Source organism: Molothrus ater, chromosome 23 (genome assembly GCF_012460135.2).
Source record: "Molothrus ater isolate BHLD 08-10-18 breed brown headed cowbird chromosome 23, BPBGC_Mater_1.1, whole genome shotgun sequence".
Lineage (NCBI taxonomy): Eukaryota > Metazoa > Chordata > Aves > Passeriformes > Icteridae > Molothrus > Molothrus ater.
Window position 1 is genome coordinate 8042039 of NC_050500.2, and position 25530 is coordinate 8067568.

A 25530-nucleotide genomic window follows, 5' to 3' on the forward strand; every position below is an offset into this window, starting at 1 on the left:
CAGCGTTGGGGTGCAACCTTCCCTCCTGGCAAGTATCTACCCAGGAGTATTGTAGCCCTGTAAGCCTCACAAAGGTGTTTATGGGAGACAAAGTGTCCCAGGGGCAGTAGCAGCAATGCAATCTCTGGCTGAGCATCCCCTGGACCTCGCTCCCATAACGTGGGAAGGAACCCACCATTCCAGTGAGGAGGGAACTGTCCTTGAACAAGAAGGACATTGAGCACCCTGGCACTCCCGGACAGGGCATTGAATTGTTCCTACAGATGTCTGGCCATTACCATAACCATCCCGGGAATGTGGGCAAATAAATCCTGCCCCATGTGCAGCCACCCAGCACCCCTATTTCACTTGGAGGGCCATTCAGCATTGGGGTGGGCAAGGGGGGATCTGGAGGATGTTTTCTCCAGGATGAACATACAGTCCCAGTGGAGGCTGCCCACCATCCCAGTGTCCACCCCCAGCTGCCTGAGTTCGTGAGCAGACTGCTGATGAGGCCATGGCAGTTAACGATTGCCAGGTCCTGGGGCAGCAATGTGCTTGGTGTCACCAGGGTGGTGACACATGTTCCCCACACCCCCGCAGGTATACACCACTGACAGTGGCTTCTCTTGTTGGTGCCATGGTGGCGTGGTGTGCCTGAATTCCCTCACTGAATGAACTGTTTCCCTGCTTCCTGCTGAATTCCTGGAGTGACCCCTGGGGGCTCCCAGTCCACGGCAGGGGGTCAAGGATGGTAACTTCCCACTAACCCACTCCCTCCTCCTGTCGGGGAGCCCCATTTTCACATATCCCCCCACTGTCGTTGAGTGGTTTCCATCTCTCTCAAGACCCAAATCTCTTGTAGGACCCAAATTCCTTCCATGCCCCAAATCTTTCCCTTAAGACCACATTCTTCCCTCTAGAATTCAAATCCCTTGCCTCCAACCCCAAATCACTCTCCTCCGATTCAAATCTCTCCCCCTCAGACCTAATGCTCTTCCCTGGGCCCCAGTGCCCCCCCCCCCCCAGGCCTCTAATTCCCGCTTCCCGGTACCCAATTCCCCCTAAGCTCCAGGTAACCCACCCCCTTGGCCCCAACTCTCCCACTCGAGACTCAAAAAATCCCCTCTGGGACCTAAATCTCCCCGCACAAGACCCATGTCTCTCCCTTCACCTTAAATCCTCCCCCGACACTGTCCTCCTCCCCCCGCCCCGACCCGTCTTCCCCCTCAGAGCCCCCCCCTCCGGCCTTGTCCCTCCTCCCACGGCCGCTCTCCGTCCGCCGGGGCGGGCCCGGACGCGGCGGCGGCGGCGGCGATGGGCGGCGGGGCGCGGGAGCTGGCCGGGTACCTGGCGGCGCTGGCCGGCTGGGTGGCGGGGCTGGCGGTCGCCGTGTTGCCGCAGTGGCGGCAGAGCTCGTACGCCGGGGACGCCATCATCACGGCCGTGGGGCTCCACGAGGGGCTGTGGATGAGTTGCGCCGCCCAGAGCACCGGGCAGGTGCAGTGCCGCCTGCACGACTCGCTGCTCTCCCTCGAAGGTGGGTACCGGGGCCCGGGGCCCCGTAGGATGAGCCCCGCTTCCTTTCCTGGATGCAGTCCCCCCTCCCCGTCTCCGCCTTGGTCTGAGCTCCCCTGGGATCCTGAGATGCCCTTGCCCCTTTGTAAGTCTGAGTCCCGCTGTGGGTTTGACCCTCCCCCATAAGGCTCTGAGCCCTTCTCTGTGTTTGAACCCACCTCTATGAGTTTGAATGCACATCCCGAACAGGTCTGTATCCTCTTCATGTCTGGATGCCTCCCTCCCCTATGCATCTGAGCTCCCCTGGCTCTTCCTGGAGCCTGAGTCACCTTCAGGTCCAAGTCCTTCTTGACTCCACTCCTATTGTAGATCTGACCCCCCCTCAGAAGGGTCTGAGTCCACTCATCCACTGAACTGAGCCTTGATGTGGGTCCAAGCTTCCCTCTCCATCCGTGAATCTTGGGCCCCCATCCCAGGACTGAGCCTCTCTTGGCCCTGTGGGTTTGAGCCCATTTGTGTGGCTGGGATGCTCCTGGCCCCAGCAGGTTTGAGCTCCAATGTGGGCATCACATTTAGATACCAACAGTGCCCCATGGGGACATCAAACACTCCCCCCCACCCCTGCTCCATGACCGTGCATCACCCTTTTGGCATTTGGTGACTGTGGTGCCACTCCTGCCAAGGTGTTTCCTAGCCCAGCACAGTCATGACCAGGATGAGGGTGGAAGGGAGGAAGGTCAGGGAAAGCATTGGGAGCAGTGCCTTGAGCAGAGCTGAGGTCCCCATATCTACCAAGTGGGGAGGATATGACATGGGAGCTACACAGCAAGGACAGGGTTAAGGACAGATCCATCACCAGCATGGGACACAGTGACCTTGCTTCCAGTGCCCAGCCGTGGTCAAAGGCACCTGCTGGGAGCAGTTTTTCTTCCCCTCTTGCAGTTCACATCCAGACATGCCGGGCTCTCATGGTCATTTCTCTCCTCCTGGGCTTCTTTGGCATCATCGTGAGCGTGGTGGGCATGAAATGCACTAAAGTTGGGGAGGAGGATCCTGTCACCAAAAGCCGCATAGCTGTTGCTGGAGGTGTTCTCTTCATTCTCTCTGGTAAGGCAGCTCTAGCCTTCATACATCACTGGTGCAGGAATCCTCAAACACCTTTCAACACTGATAGAGGAAGGGGAGCAGTTTGGTGAGGGCTGGATGTCACTGACAGCCAACGTTTGATGTCTAGTGGAACAGCTAGGCAACCATCTCACTGCAGGGGCTTTGAACTAGGTGATCTTTAAAGGTCCCTTCCAACCCAAAACATTCTGTGATTCCACGATTCTGTGCCCAGGTCTGTGCACACTGGCTGCCGTGTCATTGTATGCAACACAGGTGACCTATGAGTTCTTCAGAGAGAGCACCATCCCCATCAACGCTAGGTAAGAGCCTGGCTCAGGGGGTGCCCTTCTGAATCCTGTCTTGTCCCTGCACTTCCCATTGGACCTTTCCTTTCTGGTTTTGGTGAGGTACAGCATTGTGGGCCAATGTGCCCCACGGGTGGGACCTCTGCCAGCCCTCGCTGGCACCTTGCAGAAGATGTCCCTGATGCTAAAGCTTTAGCTGTTACCAGCTGGGACTGGGTAGTGGTGCACATGTGGAATTTCAGCCCAGGGGAGGATTATAAGCTGGGGACATGTGGTAGCTGGATACAGCCAACAGGAAAGATGAGGATGGAGAGGGAAGAACTAAAATCTGCCTTGACATCACCTTGATCACCTAATCAGAGCTTCAAGCATCCTGTTGCCCATCTCAGTTTGCACCTGTGCCTCTCTGCCCCTCCCTGATGCTCCCTTACCCCTTTCATCACAGGTACGAATTCGGCTCTGCTCTCTTCGTGGGCTGGGGGGCTGCCAGCCTCTCCATGTTGGGGGGGTCCCTCCTGTGCTGCTCCTGCCCTGCCAAGGAGCGCCGAGGACAGCAGTACCATCAGCAGTCACGGCCCTCCACAGCCCGGGAGTATGTCTGAGCCCTCACCCTACGCTCCTGCTGCCCAGTGCCTCCCTTCCCTCCCAAAAAGAGGCAAGACCCTGGTGTTCCCACCCTGCTTGGACCCTGAATGCTCCGTGAGACCTTTCTCCTTCTTCCAGGTTTCAGCACCATTTTCAGTGCCAGCCTCTAAAGTAGAGGTTTTAAGTGTCACACCTCTCATATCCATCACTGCTGTGTTCTCCTCAGCTGGGCGGGCCGGTACCCCCAGCCCCACATTGTGGCCACGCCATCTCTGTCTATCACAGGCATTCTGTGGGGGTGATGCAGGGAGGCTGATGCCAGTGGCAAAGGGGCACAGAGCCAATTGGCCAATCCCACAGGGGTGTGCCACATGGAAGGGGTTTCTACCATGGCCACCCCTCTCTCACATCCTGTTTTCAGGAGCAAGTGGGGAGGAAAGCCAGTGTTTGGTTTTCCTTGGATGAGGTCTTTACTTCTAACAGCACCAGCCCAACTTGGGGTTCAAGCATCCCTACACCCTGTTCTTGGCAGAGGGATGCTTTTAGGATGCAGCATTACCCTTCCTCATTGCTACTGAAAAGCAACAGTTTAAAATTATTATTAATTATTATTGATTCCTTCCTGGAGGCCAGTTGCTCCAGCTGAGCCAGCCCAAACCTGCCTTGGACTCATTCCTGTCCAGGACCAGGCTGTGCCTTGTTAAACAATAAATGGGTTTGGGCAAATTAAAGCAGCAAAAAGGGGGTCTGAACATAAATTATTTGGTTTTGTTGCAGATGGACAGAGCCCTGAATTTTGGTGCCTCCCTGCTGGGTCCAAATCCCTCTTCCCCTGCCAAGATCCCCTAGAGCAGACAGTGGAGGTTCCAAATACAACCTGCTAATTGTCTACACCACTTTGTACCTCTATTCTACTGTTACTAATTGTTTTGCACCTGCCAAAGCTCCAATTTCATCTGTAAATCCTCCAAACTCTCTGTACTCCATCCCTCCAGCCCTGCTGCAAGTGTTGCACCAACCAACCCACAGGGAAGGACGCTGAAAATTATCCAAACAGCTTCATTATCTATTTTTTAATTTTATTTTTAAACCCAAATATGAAGAGAAAGCTGATTTTTTAAAAATTTTGAGTTGCTCTATTTTATTTTGCTTTATTTTATTTTATTTTATTTTGCTCTATTGTGTTTTATTCTACTTTTCTAATTTTTATTTTCTTTCCTTCTGTTTCATTTCCTTTCCCTCTATTTGATGATATGCCCATGCCCGGGTCTGGGTTCCTGGCTGCGCTGGAGGATAAACAATGCTATTTTTTCCCCGAAGGGGGGCGTGATTTCTCTCTTTCTCCCTGGCATGAACTGCCTTTATCTCTTTTAAGTTGCAGTCCCCCTGTAAAACTGTCCTGCACACCTCATGGGAGAGCAGTGCTTATAGGCTGGCATCACCCATCAGGTGCTGAACCCAGATTTTGGGGTTCGAAAAACAACCAAAGCCACTGCAGTAAGGATTGAAAAGGAATCTTATGCTTTAAAACAAACAAAAACAACCCCCCCCCCCAAAAAAAAAAAAAAAAAACCAAAAAAAACCCCCACACACTAAAAAGGCCTTTTTATATTTCACTGTAAATAATGGTTTTTATTCTATTAATATAAATTTCATTAACTTTTCCTTGGGATGTATGGCCTTGGAATTTTTTGTACTTAAAATTGTGACTTGGTGGTATTACCAAATTATAATATTTTAAATCATGGGCATCTTTCTGGAACTGTCTCTTTGATTTCCCCTCACTCCCCATCTGGACCGGAGCCAATGCAGTGTGGCAGGAGCCTTTCCCCCATCCTCAACGGTTCTGGCCCTCCTGTAAATATATTGCATCTTTTGCCACGTGTTGCTCTCAAAGGTGGGGATGTGGTCTTACAAATTTCTTCAGATTAAATCCTTGGGAATCCAGCTTGACCCCTCCACAAGTCTCTTCCCAAGGCTGAAATGCCACCAGCATCTTCCATTTATGGGCCCTCTTATGAACCCTCATAGCTGAAGTCTCGCTGTTTTCTCCCATTTCCCATGAATTCAGAGCTGACTTGTGCCTAATTGGGTAATTACTAATTTAAGCCGATTTTTACTCCACTATGCAGGGACGTGGCCCCTGCTGTGCATGTTTTTCTTTAGAGGTCATGTTTTCCATCCAGGTTTTTGCATGGCTGCTGTGTCGTCTTAGCCTCCTGCATCTAGTCCAGAAATACATCCCATCCCACCTCAAACCCAGGGATTTGCTGTCCTTGGTGGCTGCTGTGACATCTCCAATAGTCACCTGAAGGCTCCCTGGGGGTGGACACCCAGTCTGGAAGCACATCAGAGGGGGGGATCTGCCTTTGTTCACAGCACAGGCAGGCTGAAACTGTTTCCCCCCCTCCAACCACTTAGTCATTAAACCAGTTGTTGGGAGTTGGGGTTTTTTTCCTTTTTCTTTTACTCACAGATTTTTCTTTTTCCCATAAATTGCTAGGAAACTAACTACTGGGGACTTATGGATACTTACGGGTACTTAAGAAAGACAAAAGACTGTGTCTGAAGTCGGGAGAGGAATGGAGCATCTGGCTATACCTTTTTTCCCTCGGGGAGTTTCTCTCCGGGGGACAGAGATACCGCCAGAAAGGGGGCAGGTAAAAAAGACGGGGTTGGAGGCAGCTGGGTGCTCTCCGCTCGTTAGCATCAGAGGAGGACAGCCAGGCTGTCGCTTACTGCAAGAGAGAATTCACCGGCACCGCCACAGTTCAGCCCTGAGGGACCGATCACCATCTGCTCGTGTGCCCTGGGAATCCTGAACCTCGCCTCTCGCTGCCCTGCTCGGAGCCGGGCCCCCGCTGCCCTGGCCCCGCTGTTTTTTCGGTCCGGCCTCTGGGTTTCTCCACACTGTGGCCGGCGCCGTCCCTGAGTTCCAGCTACCACTGTGGAATTCTTAATACATCTAGTCCACCACCCCGGGATTTTTTTTTGCTCATTTCTGCCAGCTGTGACAGTAACTGCACTAAAGGGGAAAGTGCCAGCAGTCCAGAAGGCTTTTACTGGGTCCCTGCTTCTGTTTCTTGTTAATGTTATAGTTATTGTTTTGTTTGCCTTGTTATACATACTAGTAAAGAATTGTTATTCTTCTCCTCATATCTGCCTGAGAGCCCCTTGATTTCAAAATTATAATAATCCAGGGGTAGGGGGTTTACATTCTCCATTCCAAGGGAGGCTCCTGCCTTCCCTGGCAGACACCTGTCTTTCAAACAAACACACCAGATTAATGAGCAGTATTGAGGTTTTGGGTCATACCTCGTGCTTTCAGCCAAAGCCCTGTGAAATAACAGGCATTTTTTAAATAGGCAGAAATGATGGAAAAGGGAAAACTACCCCCACACATAGGCATGCAGAAGGGCTTTTCTCACACATCTGAGACATGGCTGTTTGAATTTGGTGGTGATTTTAATAATTCTTATTCACTGTCCTGCCCCTACAGCATCTGCTGAGTCCTCTCTAGTTCTCTGAGATGATCCCATCTCAGAAAACATCTTTCTTTTTTTTCCCTTCCAGCCACAGCAGGTTTTTTTAGTAAAATATTTGCTGAAGTTCAAGGTTTAGGTCTTGCCAGCACTTTTTTAACACATGGTTGTGACAAACCTCATAGTTTTGACAAACCAAAATTTTTTTGGCAAACCCAAGATCCAATTTTCACTGTCATTAACCCGGGAAAGGAGCTTAATCATTTGACCACTGTTATGTGGAGTCGTGGGTGGGAGACAGACACACGACACAACACAGAATCACCAGCAAAGAGCATTGAGCTGAATGCAGCTGCCCTCTTTATGGGGCGTTTGAATCTCCCAGCTTAGATAGCTGATTGGATGGGACCTCTCTCCCCCAGCTCTCTGGCCAGTGGTATATCTGCATCTAAGCTTGAACAGGGTTGGCTGAGGTTTTTGTTACCTCTTTTCTAGAATGAGCCAGGGCAGACGAATGGGATTTGTTATGGCCAGATTTACCTTGTTCAGCTACAGACTAGCTGTGCTGTGACAGACTGCTCCTAGTTCTGCTCCTCTACCTGCCTCTTTTTACCCCCAAAAAGGTTTCAGTTGGGGATTAACAAAGCGGATTAGTTTGATATATCATAAACTGAGTGTTTAGACAGAGCAGAAAATATAAATACACCTATTCTATATGTGTTGCCAAGACCATGGAGGTACAGTTTTGTATCACTTGTGGTCACACAGTATTTCATGCGTCACAGATGTCCAAGAACGATTCTTGATCTGTAAGGGTTGGAAAATGAAGGTTAGCAAACCCTTCTGAACATTTTTGGCCTTAATTCACTGCTGCATTCCAAAGCATTAGGCTTGCCGTGTGCCAGAATTCTGGGAAAATAGAATAACTCAAAGCCCCAGGAATCTCACACATCAGGCACCTGGGCATCTCTGCAGAGCTGAAGGATTTGCCAAGATTGGTGTTTTGCCAAAATGCCCACAGTAAAATGCTGCAGAGGATTATCTAGAGGAAAAAAAAAACCCAAAAAAACAAAACACAACAAAAGCAAAACCCACCCTAAAAACCCAAGTGCACCTCAACTATGACCCACGAATGGAAATGAGAGATGAGGGTGAGCGGTGGCAGAGCCATGAGGCACAGCTGAGCCCAGGGATGCTCAGAGGATGCTGTAACACAGATCCTGTGTAATCCAAACAGTAGGGGATTAGAGAAGAAACCTGAAGCTTTTAGGGCAGCTCCAAGTGCCAGACAGCTGGGATGCTGCTACTCAGGTTCAGAGGCACATCCTTGGGGGCTGACTAGACAGGTACCTGAGCTATCACTGCTGCAGGGGTTTTCACTTGTTTTCTGCTTAATGGGAAAAAAAAGAAAGGTCTTAATTACCAGTCAAAGAGGTTCATTATCACCGTGGCATTCCAGCTCCTTTCTTTGGCCCCTTCCAACCCTCTGAACTCAGGTTCCACTCCTGGATCTTACTCCATTCCAGCGTCTTAGGCCACTCAGTTTTAGGCAGTAATTGAAAGGTCTAATAAAAAAAACGATTATTTTTCTAGCACACATAGTCCCTCACCTGGGGAGAGTTCCCAGCAGGTTTCCACTGGTTTCCTCATGTGACATTTTTGGGGAGGCTCCATTCCCAGCCTATGACTGCTCTAACTGCAGGGATGCCCATCATGTCTCAGAGCACAAAACCCAGCTGACATACCTTGGACAAACCCTAAATAGCCCAGCACAAGCTCCAGCTGTTGCTGCCTATCCCTGACTCCATTAGATGAGTCAGGATCCAATCCCATCAGCACCTAAAAGCCTTCCAGACTTACATCCCTTATCCCAAATCATCAGCAACAAAGAGATTCTGTCATCACTCCCTCTGCAACAAGGATGAGCCTGCAGTGAAGGTAAATAGTTCATGCTCTCCATGAACACCTTTTATTATTAACAAGGTTTAGAGCTGATTTCTCCCAGCATTAAGATTTTCTTTCTCTTCCTTTTTCTTGATTGTATAACTGAAGTGGTTGAACAGATTTTCTTCAAAGGCTCCAAAACAGCTGGGCTCTAGCAGAAACAAATAATGCTCTGGGGAATTAGCTCAGAAGAGAGCATGGGGAATTAAAAAAACTTACTATAAATTGGGGTCTAAGAGACTGCCCACTTGGAGTGAAGCTGATGGAAGTGCTCAGACATGATGGGAGAGTGATGCATTTACTACCAGTGAGATCTCAAGAGGGGATGTGGGGGGACATGGGGCACATTGGGTGTGGGGACAACCCTCCTTTCTGTCTTTGCCCCACAGGAAGCCTGTGTCATGCCAGGGTGGGCGGCCTCTGGCTGGAGGTACTAAACAAGGATCATGATGAGTTATCATTTCAGTAATTAACTCATGTAGCTCAGAAACTCATCTGGTGCTGCTAATTAACTCATTTGTATGAATCCCTGTCCAAAGGGTTGTTGCAGTGGTTGCAACTTCATGCAGTAAAATATTTGGCTTTTGGGGTTGAAAAACATGACAAAATAGGGTTCCTGACCAGGGTTTGCAGACACAATGTCCCCAGCTCATACCTTGGGCACAGCCCCCCTCTCTCCAAAGTCCCTTCATCTAGGCATGGAAAACATCCATCTAGGATGGAAAACAAATGGTGCCCTCCCTTCTCCTCTGTGGAAAGCCTTGGCAGCTCCTCAGGGCACCCACATCATGCCCCAGCAGCCTTTGTTCCCCTTGGAATGGGAGATGTGTCTTTGGGCTTGTGCTTAAGATTAGGACGTCTCCATGGGACACTTGTTTGTACTCCAACCTGGACGTTCAACACCTCATAGCTTTTCTTGGAGTGAAAAGCTAAAGTAAGAAAAGGCAGAGGATGTACCCACCAAGTCATATGGCAGGGATGGAGGTGTCTAGAGGTTCTCTGGAGACATACTTAGGTCACAGGTTTTCCTAGCAGCAGTTATTTGACAGTGGTTTCCAGCATCTATTGATTGCCAAAGGGCAAGTACTGATGGTTGGCATTTTCTATTTGGAAGAGAGGGAACCAATGTGGGAATGTATCCACTACAAAATTACTGTGTGTCTAAAAGCTCTCTCTACATGTAAACCTTGTGGCCCAACCTTGGCTGAGGATATTAGAGCATTTTGACAGCAAGTGAGCACTGTGAGACAGGACCCAGATGACTCCTAAGTATCCATAGGATGCCTGGCCCCGGTGGCACCTTGTCCTTGTAAGACTGGGTGTCTGGAAGTAACCAGAGCAGAGTTGGTGAACATCTCTGTGCCCTTGCAGGTCTCCCCATGAGCGCAGCCCTACAGGTGACAGCATTCGGGCTTGCTCTTCTCTCAACACTCTTCCTACTCCTGGCCACGTGCACGGACTGCTGGATGGTCAATGCTGATGACAGCTTGGAGGTGAGCAGAGTAGCCACCTTTAAGGTGAGCAAAGCAACCATCATCCTCAAGGTGAGCAGCTGAGAGCAAGATGGGTGCCTTGCCATCCATGAGGTTGGCTCCACAGGCTTAGAAAAGGGACACGGTGGGGCAAAGCCACTGCTTTTTAAGTTGAAGGATTAGATGATTATGGAGGTAGAGGGATGGAGCAGGAGAAAACAGAGAGCAGGTATGGGCAGGGAGTCACCAGGACATATCCAGGTGTAGTAGTGGGAGCCTGAAATCTGCCTTGCTGGGCTGGGAGATCCATGGGAAGCTGGGGAGACCCTGGTGCTTTTTGCATGAGTGCCTTTCTCCTGCTTCCAGGTAAGTCACAAGTGCCGGGGCCTTTGGAGGGAGTGTGTCACCAACATGCAGGATGGGGTCAGGACCTGCGACCAATATGACTCAATTCTGGCTGACCACCCAGGTGAGCTGACCTGGCCTGGAGGCATTTATTAAGTTCACAGCTCAGAGTCTTCTTGAAAGGCAAGAGGGAAAGTGATTTTCATTGTGCCAAGCTGCCCTTTGTCAGTCAGCCACACCAGCCTCGGGCTGCTCTTGATCTCCTCCCCAATAGCCTGGTCTTGGCAGAAACTTGGCAGTTAGACCTGCCATGGGGTCATCAGGCAGGAAAGATGCTGTGAAGCTGTGCCACCACACAACAAACATGCTCCAGCATGTAGAGCCTAGGATTTGCAACCCACTATGCTGCAGGCAGAGCAAGGACCATTCCCACTGGCCAAGGACTCATGCCCACAGCTCAGGGACAGTCACATCAGGGTAGGGACATTTCTTCTGGCCTGCACAGGGCATACCAAGCCCTCCAGAGAGAACCTTTGTGTTGGGTCATGACATGGAACAACACAGATTCAGGCAGTGGAGAAGGAAAGTAGTTGGTATGGACTAAGGGGGGACTGCCACCTTGCTCTGGAGGAGAAGCAAGCTTTGCAGGGCAGTCCCATCACAGCTAGTGAAATGATCCCTGCCAGCTCTAGTTTTTCACTGGTATATTGATGTTTGCTGTTTAAAACAACTGCTACACAACTTGAAGGAAAAAACGGTGTGAGCAGCAGTGTCCTCTGCTCAAGAATGGCTTGAGCAGGCAACGACATACCAGGTGCTGATGGGTATACCTTGAGTTGTTTGGTTTCTTGAGCTGGTATAATCATGGGTTAAAGTCCTCATTAAGTTTCTGATGAGCTTTTTGAGCACCTTCCCTTGGCCCATGGCAGGGATGGAGTTGGTGGATTCCAGTGTGATGGCCACTGGTGAGCTGGGTGAGTCATAAAGGACATGGGCAGAAATCTGGAGACCCCTGTTCCTCTGGTAATTCCTCATTCCTGTTTTTGGTTGTTTTTAACGTTTCTGCCCAGTGAAGATCGTGGTGACACGGACCCTGATGATCACGGCAGATCTCCTGGCTGGCCTGGCTTTGGCCACACTGGTCCTTGGGCTTGACTGCATCACCTTCTTCAAGGAAGATCCTTGTGTCAAACTGAAGATGTGCTATGGAGCTGGAGTCATACTCTGCGCTGGGAGTGCGTGACTGGGCGAGCTTTGGAGCAAACAGACTTCATGTCCCACAGGGAGCTGGGGAGCATGCTGGGAGCTAGTGGCACCCCCTCAGCAGGGCTTGGGGAGCATGGGGTGTTGTATGGTTGTTTCTAACAAGCCCCTTTTCTCCTAGGCATCCTGGGTCTCATAGGCTCTGTGTGGTATGCAGTGGATGTCTACGTGGAGAGGGCCATGCTGGTGTCACACAATATATTCCTGGGAGTCCACTATGACTTTGGGTGGTCGTGCTGGCTGGGGATGGCTGGCTCCATGGGCTGCTTTGTGGCATCTGTCCTGCTGACCTGCTGCCTCTATGCCTGCACAGGTCAGTCTGTCTCATTCCACCCCATCTTATCTCAAGTAGCTTTTTGCCCTGCAGATATAAGGGGTAAAGGACCAGCTCAGAGGGCACACAGGCTTCTTGCAGGGCCCAGCCTAACCAAGGGGGACCCCTCTGTGCCCAACCTGTGCCCCTTGGCTGGGAAGGCTACACAAGGCAGAACAGGGCTGAGTGAGGGGCCCGATAAACCCTATAAGGGCATGAAGAGGGTGCAGGGATCCATCCACTCTGTGGGCCTCCAGGTCCTGATGAAGGTGTGCTGATGTTTACTCAAAGCAGTAGCTGTGCTGAAGTTGAATCCCTGTCATCAGCCAAAGCCTGAGACAGTGGCTACAGGGATGTGCTGGTTGAAATACAGCCCTCCCACCAGGGACATTGGGCAGATGATGCTTCTCCAGACATCATCTCCAATCTTTATGCCTGGTCCCATGGGGTGGAAGTTAACCCTGCTGGCTGTCTCAGTTAATTTCTCCTGCCGTGTCCCCATGCTGTGGCAGTCCCAAGTCACCCTGCAACTGCCAGCCATGACACAACCCCAACTCTTTTCTGGTAGCCCCCAGCAGCCACTGTCAACCCCAGAGGCATCCCCAGCCCCGGGGCCGAACAGCCACCCGGACAGCCACCAGCAAGATGTACGCCATGGATTCCCGTGTGTGATGGCCACCGCACCTCCTGCACCCTGCCCTGATATGGGACACTCTCCATGCCAGTCCAACCCCATTAAAGCTCTAGCACCTGTACTGAGACATTTCTGCAGCTGCTTCCAGGTTCTGATGTAGCCAGCTGACTGCTAAAAGCAAAAGTACTGCAGCAGTCAGCCAGGGAAGGGTGTTTTCCCCACTTCCAGCCAGGTTTAATGAAAATAAATCCCAGAAAAGTATTGCTTTAAGGAAAGATGCCCCTGTTCTCTGGAAAAGCTGTCAGGACACTGAGGGCAGAGTAATTCCTCTGACATTGCTCAGCCCATGCTTTGGGAGAATTCAGTGGGAAGTCTTTTCCACACAGAGCAGCACTGACTCCATGTGGCTGGTAGCTCTCCCACACCAGCCCCACTGGAAACCTTCCCTGGGCTCAGACTCAGGGTGGTACGAGGCTTGCGCTCAAAAACTGGGTAAAACCAAGAGTCTGGAATACTTAGTTATCCATGTTTTCATAGGGGATCATGAAGGAACACCGAAGCCATACACAGAAGGAGGTGAGTCAGTCTGAAGCCTGATGGAGATACTCTACTAAGAGTGTGGTTTTTAAGTTCACACAAAATGGGAATTCTGTTTTCCAAATGAATTATTATCTTTCAGCATTTGTAAACCATTATGAAAACAAACCAGAACCTGAAACTCACCAACTCAATCCCCACCACCCTCAATTACTGAATACTGGTTGTGGCCTCATTCCCTTACTTCTCACCCCAAGCTAAGCACACAGACACCGTTGCAGCACAGGGAAACCAAGCAGAATCTCCCTGGCACTGTCACCCTGAGAGGAGGAAAGTCAAGCTCCAGGCCCAAGTAGATGGTGCTGCAGGGGCAGTCAGTCCCCAAAACAGACGGGTGTGAAGACTCGCAGTCCCACTCCTGCAGCCCAGCCAGGCTGCAAAGCACCTGCATCCAAAACCTAGAGGAGCTGTAAGGGTCTTCTTGAGCCATCTGCCCCCTCACATGAAGTCAAAAGGCAGCAAAGCTGTTTTTTAGCTCTGCTTCTCACACTTCTGCAAGATGGAATGTCTAGGGCAAGTCTGTCCTGTTTCCCAGGACCCCAGGAACCTGGGAAAGGAGAAAATCCAAACACTGAGTGGTAGGAAGGAGTAGAGATGAGATTGTGCTGTCAAACAGCAGTGTCTGGAGGGCAGGATGCTCACAAATGGCACAGCCAGGGGATGAGCACGTGTGAGCATTAGCAGGCGCAGAGAGCAAAGCCTGGAGGACTAGGATTGTTGGGACACCTGGGAAGACTGGGACACTGGAGCCCACAAGAAAATTTTTAAGAGTACAGAGCTCACTAGTATGCAGAAGGGTCCCAAAAACTGCCATTGGACAGTGACCCCCTCCTGCAGGTGCTCTGCAGTGGTTCTAATGGGTGTTGTCAGACATGGCACAGCTGTGAGCTCCATGCTGAGGGAGCAGCCCCCACTCACCAGGTTCTCACCATGGCAGTGGGGTGCAGGCAAAGCCAGTTTTGTCATAAGGCACAGCCCCATCTCCATGCTTCTGCACCCAGCTGGCTCTGCAGTGCATTCATGGAGCAATTGTGCTATAGCACAGCCCCAATGGCAAGTTTGGGACTTTTTTGGTATCTAGAACCTGGCACAGGCTGCCCAGAGAAACCATGGCTGCCCCATCCTGGAAGTATTCAAGGCCAGCCCGGACAGGGATTGGAGCAACCCAATCTGCAAGCTGCAAGTACAAAGGTGTCCCTGCCCCACTGACAGGGTATGGGATGAGGTGAGCTTTAAGGTTCCACATTCCTCCAACCCAAACCAATGTGTGATTTTACCATTTTTGGGGGAGGGTTCCCCCCTTTTTTTTTAAGCACCATCACACCAAGTCAGGTCTGCAAGTGCTGTATTCCAGCAAGGACACAGCCAAGCTGTACCAGCAAACAGCTGGAAACACACTGGGCTAGCACTAGAAACTCACACCCCTCTGTGGCTGCCCATCATTCTCCAATGTGACTCAATTGCACCTCCAATGGTTTTTTTACTTCAACTTTTCTGCTTTACCCCACCAGCCTGTATGCCTATAGAGTAAAGCAGTCATTTTTTTCCCCAAACCTTCTATGAATACTGAAAACCTTTAAAACACCCAAGCACACATGGTAACTCTTTAAGACCTTTATTAACAGATGCTTGCAGTTTGACTTGAAAAAATCAGGCGTATATTTCATACAAATTAAAAATGAGGTTCTTAAAAATCTCAACGTGACCAGATATGAAACAATTTACAAACTTTTAAAGGTATATTGAGAAAAACCAGGCTTTTAAAAAACGCGTTTATCATTTCCAAAAAGAGAATTCTTTAGGTAAAAATAATAAAAACCCCATGCTGCATAGATAATGCAGATAGTTCTAGTAATCTGGTCAACAGCAAAAAGCAAGCACTTAAGGTCTTCAGTTCCAATTCTTTTGTTCATTTCTTATTGCTGGAATTTCATTTTCTTCTTCATTTCTTGAAGTCTTTTCTTTGATGACTAAACTGAAAAAGAGGGAAAAAAAGGCTGATCAGACAGGTGTCAAAGGGTTACGGGGTGCTTTGTGTACCAAGGCTCACCCACAACTCAAAAATTCACCCTAAGCTGCCTCTCACAAGCTCACAGCGCAACCCTCACCAGACACTTCTCCTTGTCCACCCCACCCCCCACAACCACACCAGCCACCTTTGCAAAGGAACAATGCCAAGGACTCCAAAGAGTCAGTCAACTTAAACCCACAGGGATCCTTCCCGTCATGGGGAAGGCTGCTTCCACCACGCTTTGCCAACATTCAGCCACTGCTCAAAGCACAGAAACTAAACCCAATATTCTCCAATGCTACCAGACAGCAAGAGGAACCAAGGTGACTTTGTCATATTCTTCTGAAGCCTATGTTCTAAGAATTCATCCAGGAGGTGCTGACCACAAAGATGAATACTAGGATACAGCAGATGTTCACCAAAAGTGCACAGAGATCACTGCAGCACAGTCTGGACAGTGAATGAATGATCCATCTGCAAGTGGAACATGAAGCAGTAGAGCCCATGCAGATGAACTCCCCAAGCTCCCATAGTTGGGAGAGGCTGCAGCTGCTGCCAACATTGAGCCATCTCCCAGCCCAACTCCTCCAGCCCCTGTCCATCCCATCAGTGTGACCACACAGACTGCTCCCACTACAGCCTAAATGCTTCTTTCACTTTCCTGCCCTCCAAGTAATAAGGAACAAAATGAACCAGATACACACATGGGTGACAAGAAATGCAGAACAAGTAGAGTCTTGGCAATGAAAATATTCCCAAATTAGCAGAACTGTCTCTCAGGAGTCAGCACCAAACAAGCCTCAATCACAAACAGGTTCCCTTGCAACTAACCCAGCCTCTGGCCCCTGCCCTGCACACAACCCTTCCAGAGTCCACATCTTAGCACTGCAACACAACTCCCACATGCTCTGATAAAGCCACAATTTCTACCAGTTTTTCCAGCACTTTGATTAGATAAATAGCTGCTCCTGAGACACTCCTGCTAATTCTGCATCACCTTTGTAGAAATGGATGCCAAGGTCTCAAAATGCCAAGGTCTCAATGCCATCCACCTCCCTGTAGGGATTTAGCACAGGCACTGATGGAGCTAGGTAAATCCCAGCATGTAATTCCCAGCTTCTCCTGACTACTTTCAAGTCTTTACATTTGCACTGCTTGAATTTCTGGGTGAGCAGAGACTGCTGTGCACCTGAACTACTGCACACAGCCAAGATTTTAGGTGTAACAGTACTCCATCAATGACAATTGAAGCTTGTAACTAAGTCCTCCCAATCAGTCAGCATTGATGCAACAAAGCCTCACAATTCAGTTCTGCAGACACAATCACAGATCAGTTACAGCATGTGTGAGCAAGAAGAGTCCAAACATTGTAAGGCACAAATAAAAAGCAACAAAAGAAAGTCAACAAATGGCATCCCAAGGCCCCTGTCACGCACCCGGATGATGGTAGAGATGTTAAGCCGGTATTTACTCAGCCCCGCCCTGCTCAGCCTCGGGAGCGGACGTGTTCTCAGCTGGTGGTTCGGCTGTCTTCGTCTCTTTGCCATCTTGTGGTTTAGGGTTCTCTGGGCGTCTGCGTCGGTAGTTGAAATTACGGCGGTACCGACGTTGAGGTGGCTGCTGACTTTGGGTTTCATCCCCTTGGTTCTCTTTATCTTCTTCATTTCCATCCTCTCTAGGCTGTCTTTGACGAGGAGGACCCCTGAAAGTCAAGCTAGGCTTTAACTATGCAGCACCTGAGCATCACCATGTCCCGGCTCTGTTGCTGAACAAGGCTAAAACCAGCAGCTGATCTGCAGCATACCTGCGAAATCTTGGTCTGTAACCCCGGTACATGTTTTGCCTGACTGGTCTGCCATCTCCTGCACCCTGGTTGTCAGCACCCTGCAAGACATCAGGCCACAGACCTCCTCAGCCCCAACCAGAAATGTGCTAACTCCACAGCTTGTCACACTGTGAGAAAGCAGCTGGAAGGTCATCAGTTCAGTCAAGGTGGACAGCAGTTCTAGGGAAGAGGTGCACACATGATGGAGAATCCTCCACTTAATCATACAAACTGGAACACTCTGGTTTTTAGAAGCTATAACATGAAGACCTTCAGCTACTTCATCTCACGCTACTGCCAAACCTTTCCAAAATCAGCTGGAGTACCTACAAGAAGTGTCAAAAGGTGCATCCCATCACCCTGCTCCAAAGCAACCAAGCCCGTTTAGCATCAATGTCAGGCAAATGTTACCTCCACTATCTCTCCCTGTACGGGAGGGTTGGTGTATTGTGGACGACGCCCGTAGGGCCTACGCATATAGTAAGGTGGGTACCGCCGCCTGCGATAGGGACGGCGTTGCTGGGCTTGGCCTTCTGGTATGTTCTCTCCTCCTTCATTCTTTTCCCCACTCTCACTGTTCTGGTAGTTCTGCTGATAGTTGCGTGGAGGACCCCTACGACGTGGATATCGTCTGTAATGGTTACGATCTGCTGCGTATTTACTGCCCTGCACTGGAACTCCACCAGGTCCTGTGACATTGGCTGCCTCCGCACCCTAGAGTGGAAATAGCATTAGGGAAACAGTCACCATCCCACCAGCTACAGCATAAGTCTAGTACTGAGCAAAGATTTACATCCACATTGTGAAGAAATGAAAAACCATTCACCTCCTTGGATGTCATCAGGCATCAACTCAAACCACAGGCACCACACCAAAGCCTGCAACCTGAGTTTTCCATGTGCGCTCTGACACCCGAGAGATGTGTTTACCTTTTCTCCCTCAACCACATCAAACTCCACGGTCTCTCCATCTCCTACGCTGCGGAGGTACTTCCTGGGGTTATTCTTCTTTATGGCAGTCTAACAACACAACAGTGCAGGCACAGCATAAGAATACAAAGGAAGACTTTTTTTTTTTTTTAAGATTACTAAATACTCAAGTTTCTTTATCTGAGGAGAAAGACCTGTACTTCTGAAAAAGCAATTGAATAATTGGGAAAATCCAGGAAGTCATAAAATGTACGTGAATTATGCTCTTGACTATTTGAAATGCGCAACAGCTTTACCATTAACTGGAAGCACCTGTCAACATGCTGTCTGCTGGCTAAAAAGGCAGTTTGAAAACAAAGAGGAAAACTCTCACACCATACACTGGCTAAAGCACTCCTATAATCAGAGTTTAAAATTCAACATCACTATGATAGTTATACATTCCTCCGATGCCTATACATCAATATATCACAGCCTTTCCAATCACCCTCTTGGATTTCCAGCCCTCCATTATTTCCCACACACCACAGGACACAGAAGCTTCTGTGTTCCATACTCTGTAAACATAAAAATGGCCAGGTATCAAGAGATCTCCTCCTCCAAGGCTTCCAACACCATAGTTTCTACTACAGGTCTAACCAATTAATCCAAAATCTACTCCAGTTGTGTATTGCACAACAAGGATTGGTCTTTTCCAGGCATCAGCACCAGACAATCCTCTGTATCAGTGGCCCACCTGTCAAACAACATTACTAGAACAGACTCAGTTTTCAGTGCTCTGCTGTACTGGATGACATCTTCAGCAGACAAGTTAATACTCAATACACACCGTACTCAGGCATGTCCTGCTTATTGAACACTTTAAATGAAGGACAATAACAGTGTAACAACTTTAATATAAATTCCTGCCACACAATTTGATTGGATTTCTTCTGCCTAAATTGTACAAAATCAATGGAAAAGTCTCAGTAACCTTAAGGAAAGCCTTATTACAACAAGCAGCCAGTCCAACAGCTTTTTGTGACACCTGAGGTATATAACAGGGATGGAGAAAAGCATACACAGCTAGACTTCTCAAACAACCTGATTTCTTTCTGATAAGAGCCCTATTACGGCTTAATTGTAAAAATACTACACTAAAACAAATCATTACCAAACTGTTATTTCAGAAACATAGATACCAGCTACATGACAAGTCCTGTAACACAACCAGTAAGTCAAGGTCACTTACAGGTGGCCTTACGTGCCCATCGGGTCTGAAAGCCTCCCCCTCAGGGTGTGTATAACCTCTCACAAACCACTGCCTCTAAAAGCTGGTAATTCATACAAAGAACAAGCATGAAGCTGAGAGATTATAAAAACAAAACACTTTCCAGGCATTGTTTTTCCCTTCCTTTGTGTTAACATCAGCAGCATATCCCTAACTTGAGACAAAAGAATGACTCCGAAATGCCAGAGTAAAGCAGGCTCCACTAAGAATTTTTTGTGGTCTGCTTACTAAGGAGATCCTGAGCCAGAAAGGGCAAAAAGCAAATTGCTGATCACAGCCTCTTAATTAGACAAAGAACTAAACCAAGGCAAACCTGCTCCATAAAGTAAGACACAGGTGTTGTGTGCATTCTTGGTCTATTTTCCAGAGGCTTACCTATTTGCCATACATCATATCTAAGGATACATATCAGTTAAATTGAAAAGCCTGTACTAAAATGTTGGTAGACTTTCATGGAAAGCCTATAGCAATAAAATCTGTAATTCTGCCTATGAAAAAAGTTTCATTGTCACTTCATCCCTAAGTTAAATTAATTTCTCTCCCTGCTGCAAGCTATTCATTTATTTCCAGATGCTTACTTAACCTCTTCATGAATCCACAAGATGACTGAACTCCAAGCAGTTATCCCCAGCCCATACTAGCAGCGAGTGCAATTCTCATCACTGTACAACCTCAGCCCACTTCGCTGATGTGCAAAACCCCAAAGTGCAAGCAGGTTCTTCTTGCAATGCAACCAAAAATCAGTTGTTTAAGTAACAGTGAAAAGGCAAGGCTCTTCCACAACTTCAATCCTACTTAAATGGGTCAGGAACAGGCAATTTCTGAGAGAGAATATGTTTCAGTTTCAAGGAAATCTTACCTGATGGACAAACACATCTTCCTTGGTGTCATTCCTGCAAGACAACAGGAAATTGAACTTAATAAAATGCACAGTAAATTAAAAATTCAGTTGTTTGGTACAAAGGCAAAATGCAGATCTATCATAACAGGCTTTCAGCATTACTCCTCAACCTGCTCCCAACTAGTTCCTACTGTGTGTAGGAAAGAGATCAGCTTACACAAAGTACAAAGCGCATGCTGAATGGTCAGTAAGGCACATTCCTCCTCACTGCTGCACACCCCTCTATCCTTCACATCCTATCATCAGAGATGTTTGAACACTCACTCCCTCCCAGCAGTGCTCTGTGGGAGACTGGCACTTCAGCTTTTGGAAGCAGCTCTGCCCTTGCCACTGTAGCCTCACAACCCCTCAGCCTCAGTGTTTCACTTACCTGAGGAACAGCAACATCAGCTGCCCATGAAGGCAGCACAGTTGGTCAAGCCTTGGTCTCCCCTCTCAATAAACAGAAAAGAGCTCAGGTCTGTATCTATAAGGACCCAAGAGCACCCATCCTTCAGCGTGACCCTGGCAGAGCTTTCACAACTGCCATGAGCCTGAACAACCACAGCTCAGTACCAGCTTCAGTCAGGAGTTTCTTTTCTGCTCTGAAGAGGTACAACAGAGACAACCTTGCGCTGGTTAGGGCTGCACAAGCCATCTCCCCCACTCCTGAAGCATTCCAGCTCCCACCACACCAACCCACCCTCACTGCAGTGTTAAGTTTCATTACAGCATGGAACAGCCTGAATCAACAGCAAAATGGCTTTTATTTCCTAGTTAAAGACATAAGTAAGCTTGTGTGAAAAACATGCTCTGAACTGAAGTGCTCATGGCTAGTGGAAACAGAATACTTGGGATGGTTTTTAGTAAGATAAAGCCAGGTGCTCCTTACTCCCGGCTTTAAAAAGTGAGATTTGACAATTAAACTTCTTCCAGAAACTCCATCCAAGCTACAGCTATTCCATCAGACATCACCAGTAAAAATAAGTCCCCTTGTTTCCTCTTGAAATTGATGCCTACAGACCACAAAGGTTACTGGGAAAAGGCAGCCAAAAAGCAGAGCCATTCCTATGTCATCTCCAAAGCCCCAAGAAAGCAGCACTCAGAAGCCCTTGCAAAGCCAAAGCTGAAAGACTCTTCTTCAAAATATAATGCCCAAAACGCTGAAAACCTTCACAAGAGAATAGTAACATGCTTCTAGTAAAAATGCTGAGCACCTTCTTTCAGCCTCAGCTGAAAAACAGTGGTAGGAAGTGCTCATTCACAATATGGACGCCTTGTACTTTTGTACAGGTTGAATTTTGGACAACCAGACCAAATACTTGTTTTTAAAATCCATTTGCAAAGCAGTTTCCATTCAAGAGGACATCGGAGTTTTGGCTGGACAACTAACGAGGTCACACAGAGCTCACTGATTCAAGTGAAAAACACACCATGTCATTTTTACAGCCTCATGACACTGGCCACATCACTCCCAATGCTGTTTTCCAGCAAGCATGCTGTCATGTGGATGATGGAACAACAGGACCATCACTTTTTCAAAGAAAATTTGGAAGGGTACAAGAGAAACACCCATTCTGAAAGCCAAACAAATAATTCAACTGATCTTTGCACTATGCCACTCTTCCATTCACATCTTTTATCCACTAAAATATATTAGAAAAAGGGAAACAGACAAGCAGGCAGACTAAGAAGATGCCAAGTCCAGCAGGGCACCAAATACCATGCCAGACAGTGTAGCTCCAGCTATGGCACAGACCAAGCCAGTGGCTTTTGCACATCCACTTGTTATTTTGGCAAACACAAGAAAACAACCATCAAAGACCCATAATTCAAACTCCTTCCTATTTTGGAACAGAATCACACCTCTAACACTAAGAACACACAGGAAATACCTGAAGTGAGCATGCAACCACATCAAAGCTCATTTCAGTTCCATAGCCTCATTTTATCTGAAAGCAGACCTGGCTAAAACAGAGCCACGCAAGGGCAGGAGCTCCTGCACAGCTTCCCTATAGCCAAGCAAAGATTCCAGAGCTGAGGAAATGTCCTCCCCTTCAATTACCAGGCTCTAATCTCTTGATAATACGAGATCATGCTGAGTTTCTCATTACAAATGGCAACCTCAGGGATTAAACAGCTGCCAAAGTAATGACTGGGGAAACTACTCGGATGTCTCAACTAGCTGCTGCTGCTTCCTTGCTTGACTGACATCACAGAACATTTTCACTGCCGAGGAAACAGGAAAAGCCTTCCCTCGAGGTGGAGTTTGTGGCTGGGATTTGGGAGGCGTTTCCAAGGCCAGCGACACGACAGCTCTCAACACTGGTGACTCCTCAACACTGGGAGCTGAAGCATGGCATGAGGAACAATGCCAAGTGGGAGACTGGGAGGCAAGTTTGTAAAGCTGCAGACACAAAACCAATTCAGGAGCTTGACAGACAATTTAAGACTAGTTCATAAAGTAACAGGCAGTTCCAAAAGGCAGTGTTTAAACCAAACATAAATAAAAGTTCCAATAATAACACTGTATTTGCTTGCCTAAAGGGGGATTTTCCAGTATGCAACCTCATTCTGAGACTGGGAAGTTTAAGTACCACGAATTAAGGGAAACAGCTCTGGCAACACTCCGGGGAGGCCCCCCCAACTAATGGGGCCAAGAATTGCCCATTTTTAAGAAACTTGTTTGCAGAGCACTTCCTCTCCTTGACAGGCCTACTTCAGGTACTTAAATAAGTCCCAAAGCGTTCAAATTATTCTTTCACATCAACTACTGTCATAAAAAGAATCTTCTAGGCACTTGTTTCATGAGACCAGTCCATACACTCGAGTGTGGCAGTAGACTGTGTGAACTGTGCTCCTTTTGCTCATTTTCCTGCATGTTGGGGGTGTCCTCATTAGAGCGTGTTTTAACTACCAAGTGCTAAAAGCAATTTTTGCTTGCATTGACTGAACTTCACGCAGCAGTTTAAACAAATACTGCGTGTGCTGACAGCCAATGTACTTTTATATCCTTAAGGGAAAAAAAAAAAAACCCGAACACCATAAAAGGATGGACCATAATGTAAGACACATCGCCGTGGAAACAGACTCGCTTCGAGAGCGCAGCTCTTGCCTAGGTTAAAGGACTCAAAAGCCAACCAGGCAAGCCCCGAGCGGGTCAGAAACCCCGGGGTGGAGAGAGGGCGCATCTCATCAGCTCCTTCTAAGCAAGAAGGGCGAGAGGCGGCAAAGGCACCGCCGCCCCCGCCCCGCCTGTCACCCGCGCGACACAAGCGCCGTGCCCCCCTCTCCGGGCCTCCCCGTAACAAGGCCCGCCGCGTCTAGGCGCTCACCTGTTGATGAAGCCGTAACCGTTCCTCACGTTGAACCATTTCACTGTTCCCAAAACCTTCGTTGCTGCGGGAAGGGGCAGAGTGAAGAGGGGAAGGAGGGGAGGGAGCGGCGCGTCAGGGGCACGTGGCGGGGCGCGCGCACAAAGGCCCCGCGTGGCGGACATCTTGCGCCGCCCCGCCCCCACCCGGCACGCGGGGCCGGCGGCGCGCGGGGAGGCGAAGGAGAGGGGGGCGACTAACGGCCGCCGCGCGCGCGAGCTAGCGAGCGAGGACACGAGCCGGGGGCGGGGAGGGGGCGCGCACCGCCCCTCGGGGGGGAAGGGAGCGCGCGCCACCCTCAGCCATGGCGGGGGAGGGGCAGGGGATCGGGGCTTCCCACCCCACTCCGGGACCCCAGGCTGCCCTCACCGATGACCTTCTTGTCCCCGCCAGCGGGAGGCGCCGCCGAGGCCAGGCCGCTGCCCCCGTTCCCGGTCCCACCGTTTGGCTTGGAGTCGGCGGGGGCGGCGGGGGCCGCCGCGGGGACGGGGGCGGCGGGCGGCTGGGTCTCGGCCTCGCTGCTCATGGCGGCGGCTGTTCGGTGCGGACGGTGGTGGTGACTGCTGTTTGCGCCGCCTCCCGCGGTGTGATGGTGACTGAGGCCGGCCGTGGGGGGGGGCTGCTCCCTGCTCCGGGCTCGCTGAGCTCCGCTCTCCGCTCCCGATACCGATCGAACTGGCCACAATGGCGGCGCGCACCGGCTAGCCACCCCGCGCGCCCCGCCCGCACGCGCCGCAATTCGCCACCCGGCCCGCCCGTTAAACGGAGAGCGACTCCATTGGCTTTTCCTCAACCCGCCCCCGCCCCCACCGAAAACCTATTGGCGGTGACACCTGCCTTTCCTCAGGAGCGAGCGCTTATTGGTTGCTTCGCCCGCGGCTGCCAAGCTAGCTTTTCTCACCGGCCGACCCGGGGTCCCCGCCCCCGCCCCTGATTGGCCGTTCCGGCCGCCTCTCCCGCCCTCAACGGGCACGAACGGGGAAGTGCGCGCGACCATGTGGCGGCGGCTCATGTCCTATGCCGCCTCCGACCCCGCTTCCGCTTGCTGCCAAGATCCAGGGCAGAGCGATCCTGCGGGCGGCTCCGGTCCTAGCGCTCCGGGGGCGCCCAATCCCGTTAGTGATTGCCAGAAAAGGCCTGGGAACGTTAAATTCCAGCGGAAAATGACGGATTTGGAGCCGTGTTAGAGCTCCCCAATCCACGTACGGACGTGCAGTTACAGCACTGAGCTGACCCGCACGGATTCAGCCTTTCCCTAAGCATCCCATCCTTCACTTCCCGGAGGGGCGGGGGCAGCTCCTCACCCTGAGCCCTTCTACCCACCCAGGCTGTCGGGAAAGCATTACTTACCCTGCTGGAGCCTTTCTCCAACCACCACCGCTCAGCTCCTCTTTGCCTTCTTACCCCTATGTCCTCGCCTTACAGTGGCCTGGAGATACCCGACATCTCTTGCTGGATTCCCCAGAAGGAAGGTCGAGAGGAAAACCCTGTCCTTGTCCAACAATTAAATTTTTCTTAGGCAGTTGAAGAATGTGGTTGGTGGCCAGATTCCTAGCCCTGCTTTGGCTATGTCATTTGTCTAACATGGCAGGAGGGAAAGGTCATCAGCAGCCACCCAGAATGTCTCTGGGAGATGACCCACCACTCCACCATTTTTGCAACCAACTTGTATCCCCTTGGGATCAGCCCTCTCAGCA

General features: G+C 49.8%; 3 protein-coding genes across 12 annotated transcripts; 2 read left to right on the forward strand and 1 right to left on the reverse strand.

The window, feature by feature from the left end:
- The first annotated feature begins 34 nt into the window (after nucleotides 1–34).
- CLDN19 (claudin 19) lies at nucleotides 35–6650 on the forward strand. 7 transcript variants are annotated; one of them, XM_036396163.1, is made up of 5 exons: nucleotides 35–1519; nucleotides 2440–2604; nucleotides 2837–2924; nucleotides 3355–3501; nucleotides 5998–6650. In XM_036396163.1, the coding sequence occupies exons 1-5, from the start codon at nucleotides 1297–1299 to the stop codon at nucleotides 6038–6040; spliced, it is 666 nt and encodes a 221-aa protein (XP_036252056.1). In that variant the 5' UTR covers nucleotides 35–1296; the 3' UTR covers nucleotides 6041–6650. The 7 variants fall into 7 exon arrangements, with proteins under 7 accessions (XP_036252056.1, XP_036252057.1, XP_036252053.1 ...); XM_036396164.1 differs by lacking the exon at nucleotides 5998–6650 and adding an exon at nucleotides 4272–4392; XM_036396160.1 differs by lacking the exon at nucleotides 2837–2924 and having other exon boundaries at nucleotides 3355–3632.
- A 2190-nt stretch (nucleotides 6651–8840) lies between these two features.
- On the forward strand, nucleotides 8841–12985 carry LOC118695103 (claudin-16-like). Its single transcript, XM_054517168.1, has 6 exons — nucleotides 8841–8914; nucleotides 10292–10464; nucleotides 10759–10861; nucleotides 11808–11972; nucleotides 12122–12313; nucleotides 12882–12985. Exons 2-6 carry the CDS (start codon nucleotides 10300–10302, stop codon nucleotides 12983–12985), a joined length of 729 nt encoding a protein of 242 aa, XP_054373143.1. The 5' UTR covers nucleotides 8841–8914; nucleotides 10292–10299.
- A 2158-nt stretch (nucleotides 12986–15143) lies between these two features.
- YBX1 (Y-box binding protein 1) lies at nucleotides 15144–24507 on the reverse strand. Of its 4 annotated transcripts, none has more exons than XM_036396082.2 (8): nucleotides 24203–24507; nucleotides 23795–23858; nucleotides 20439–20472; nucleotides 18310–18399; nucleotides 17792–18094; nucleotides 17360–17439; nucleotides 16992–17269; nucleotides 15144–15514 (listed from the first exon to the last, which is right to left on the reverse strand). In XM_036396082.2, exons 1-7 carry the CDS (start codon nucleotides 24357–24359, stop codon nucleotides 17023–17025), a joined length of 975 nt encoding a protein of 324 aa, XP_036251975.1. In that variant the 5' UTR covers nucleotides 24360–24507; the 3' UTR covers nucleotides 15144–15514; nucleotides 16992–17022. The 4 variants fall into 4 exon arrangements, with proteins under 4 accessions (XP_036251975.1, XP_036251974.1, XP_036251976.1 ...); XM_036396081.2 differs by having other exon boundaries at nucleotides 15144–15519; nucleotides 24203–24506; XM_036396083.2 differs by having other exon boundaries at nucleotides 15144–15519; nucleotides 16992–17257; nucleotides 24203–24504.
- Between the last annotated feature and the right edge of the window lie 1023 nt (nucleotides 24508–25530).

Coding starts and splice junctions, on each gene's coding strand:
- CLDN19 (XM_036396159.2), top strand. CDS start 1,297: ATGGGCGGCGGGGCGCGGGAGCTGGCCGGGTACCTGGCGGCGCTGGCC. Junction 1,520..2,439: donor CTCGCTGCTCTCCCTCGAAG/GTGGGTACCGGG, acceptor CCCCTCTTGCAG/TTCACATCCAGACATGCCGG. Junction 2,605..3,354: donor TGTTCTCTTCATTCTCTCTG/GTAAGGCAGCTC, acceptor CTTTCATCACAG/GTACGAATTCGGCTCTGCTC.
- LOC118695103 (XM_054517168.1), top strand. CDS start 10,300: ATGAGCGCAGCCCTACAGGTGACAGCATTCGGGCTTGCTCTTCTCTCA. Junction 10,465..10,758: donor AAGCAACCATCATCCTCAAG/GTGAGCAGCTGA, acceptor TCCTGCTTCCAG/GTAAGTCACAAGTGCCGGGG. Junction 11,973..12,121: donor AGTCATACTCTGCGCTGGGA/GTGCGTGACTGG, acceptor CTTTTCTCCTAG/GCATCCTGGGTCTCATAGGC.
- YBX1 (XM_036396082.2), bottom strand. CDS start 24,359: ATGAGCAGCGAGGCCGAGACCCAGCCGCCCGCCGCCCCCGTCCCCGCG. Junction 18,400..20,438: donor AAGATGTGTTTGTCCATCAG/GTAAGATTTCCT, acceptor TTGTGTTGTTAG/ACTGCCATAAAGAAGAATAA. Junction 17,440..17,791: donor TACAGGGAGAGATAGTGGAG/GTAACATTTGCC, acceptor GATGTCTTGCAG/GGTGCTGACAACCAGGGTGC.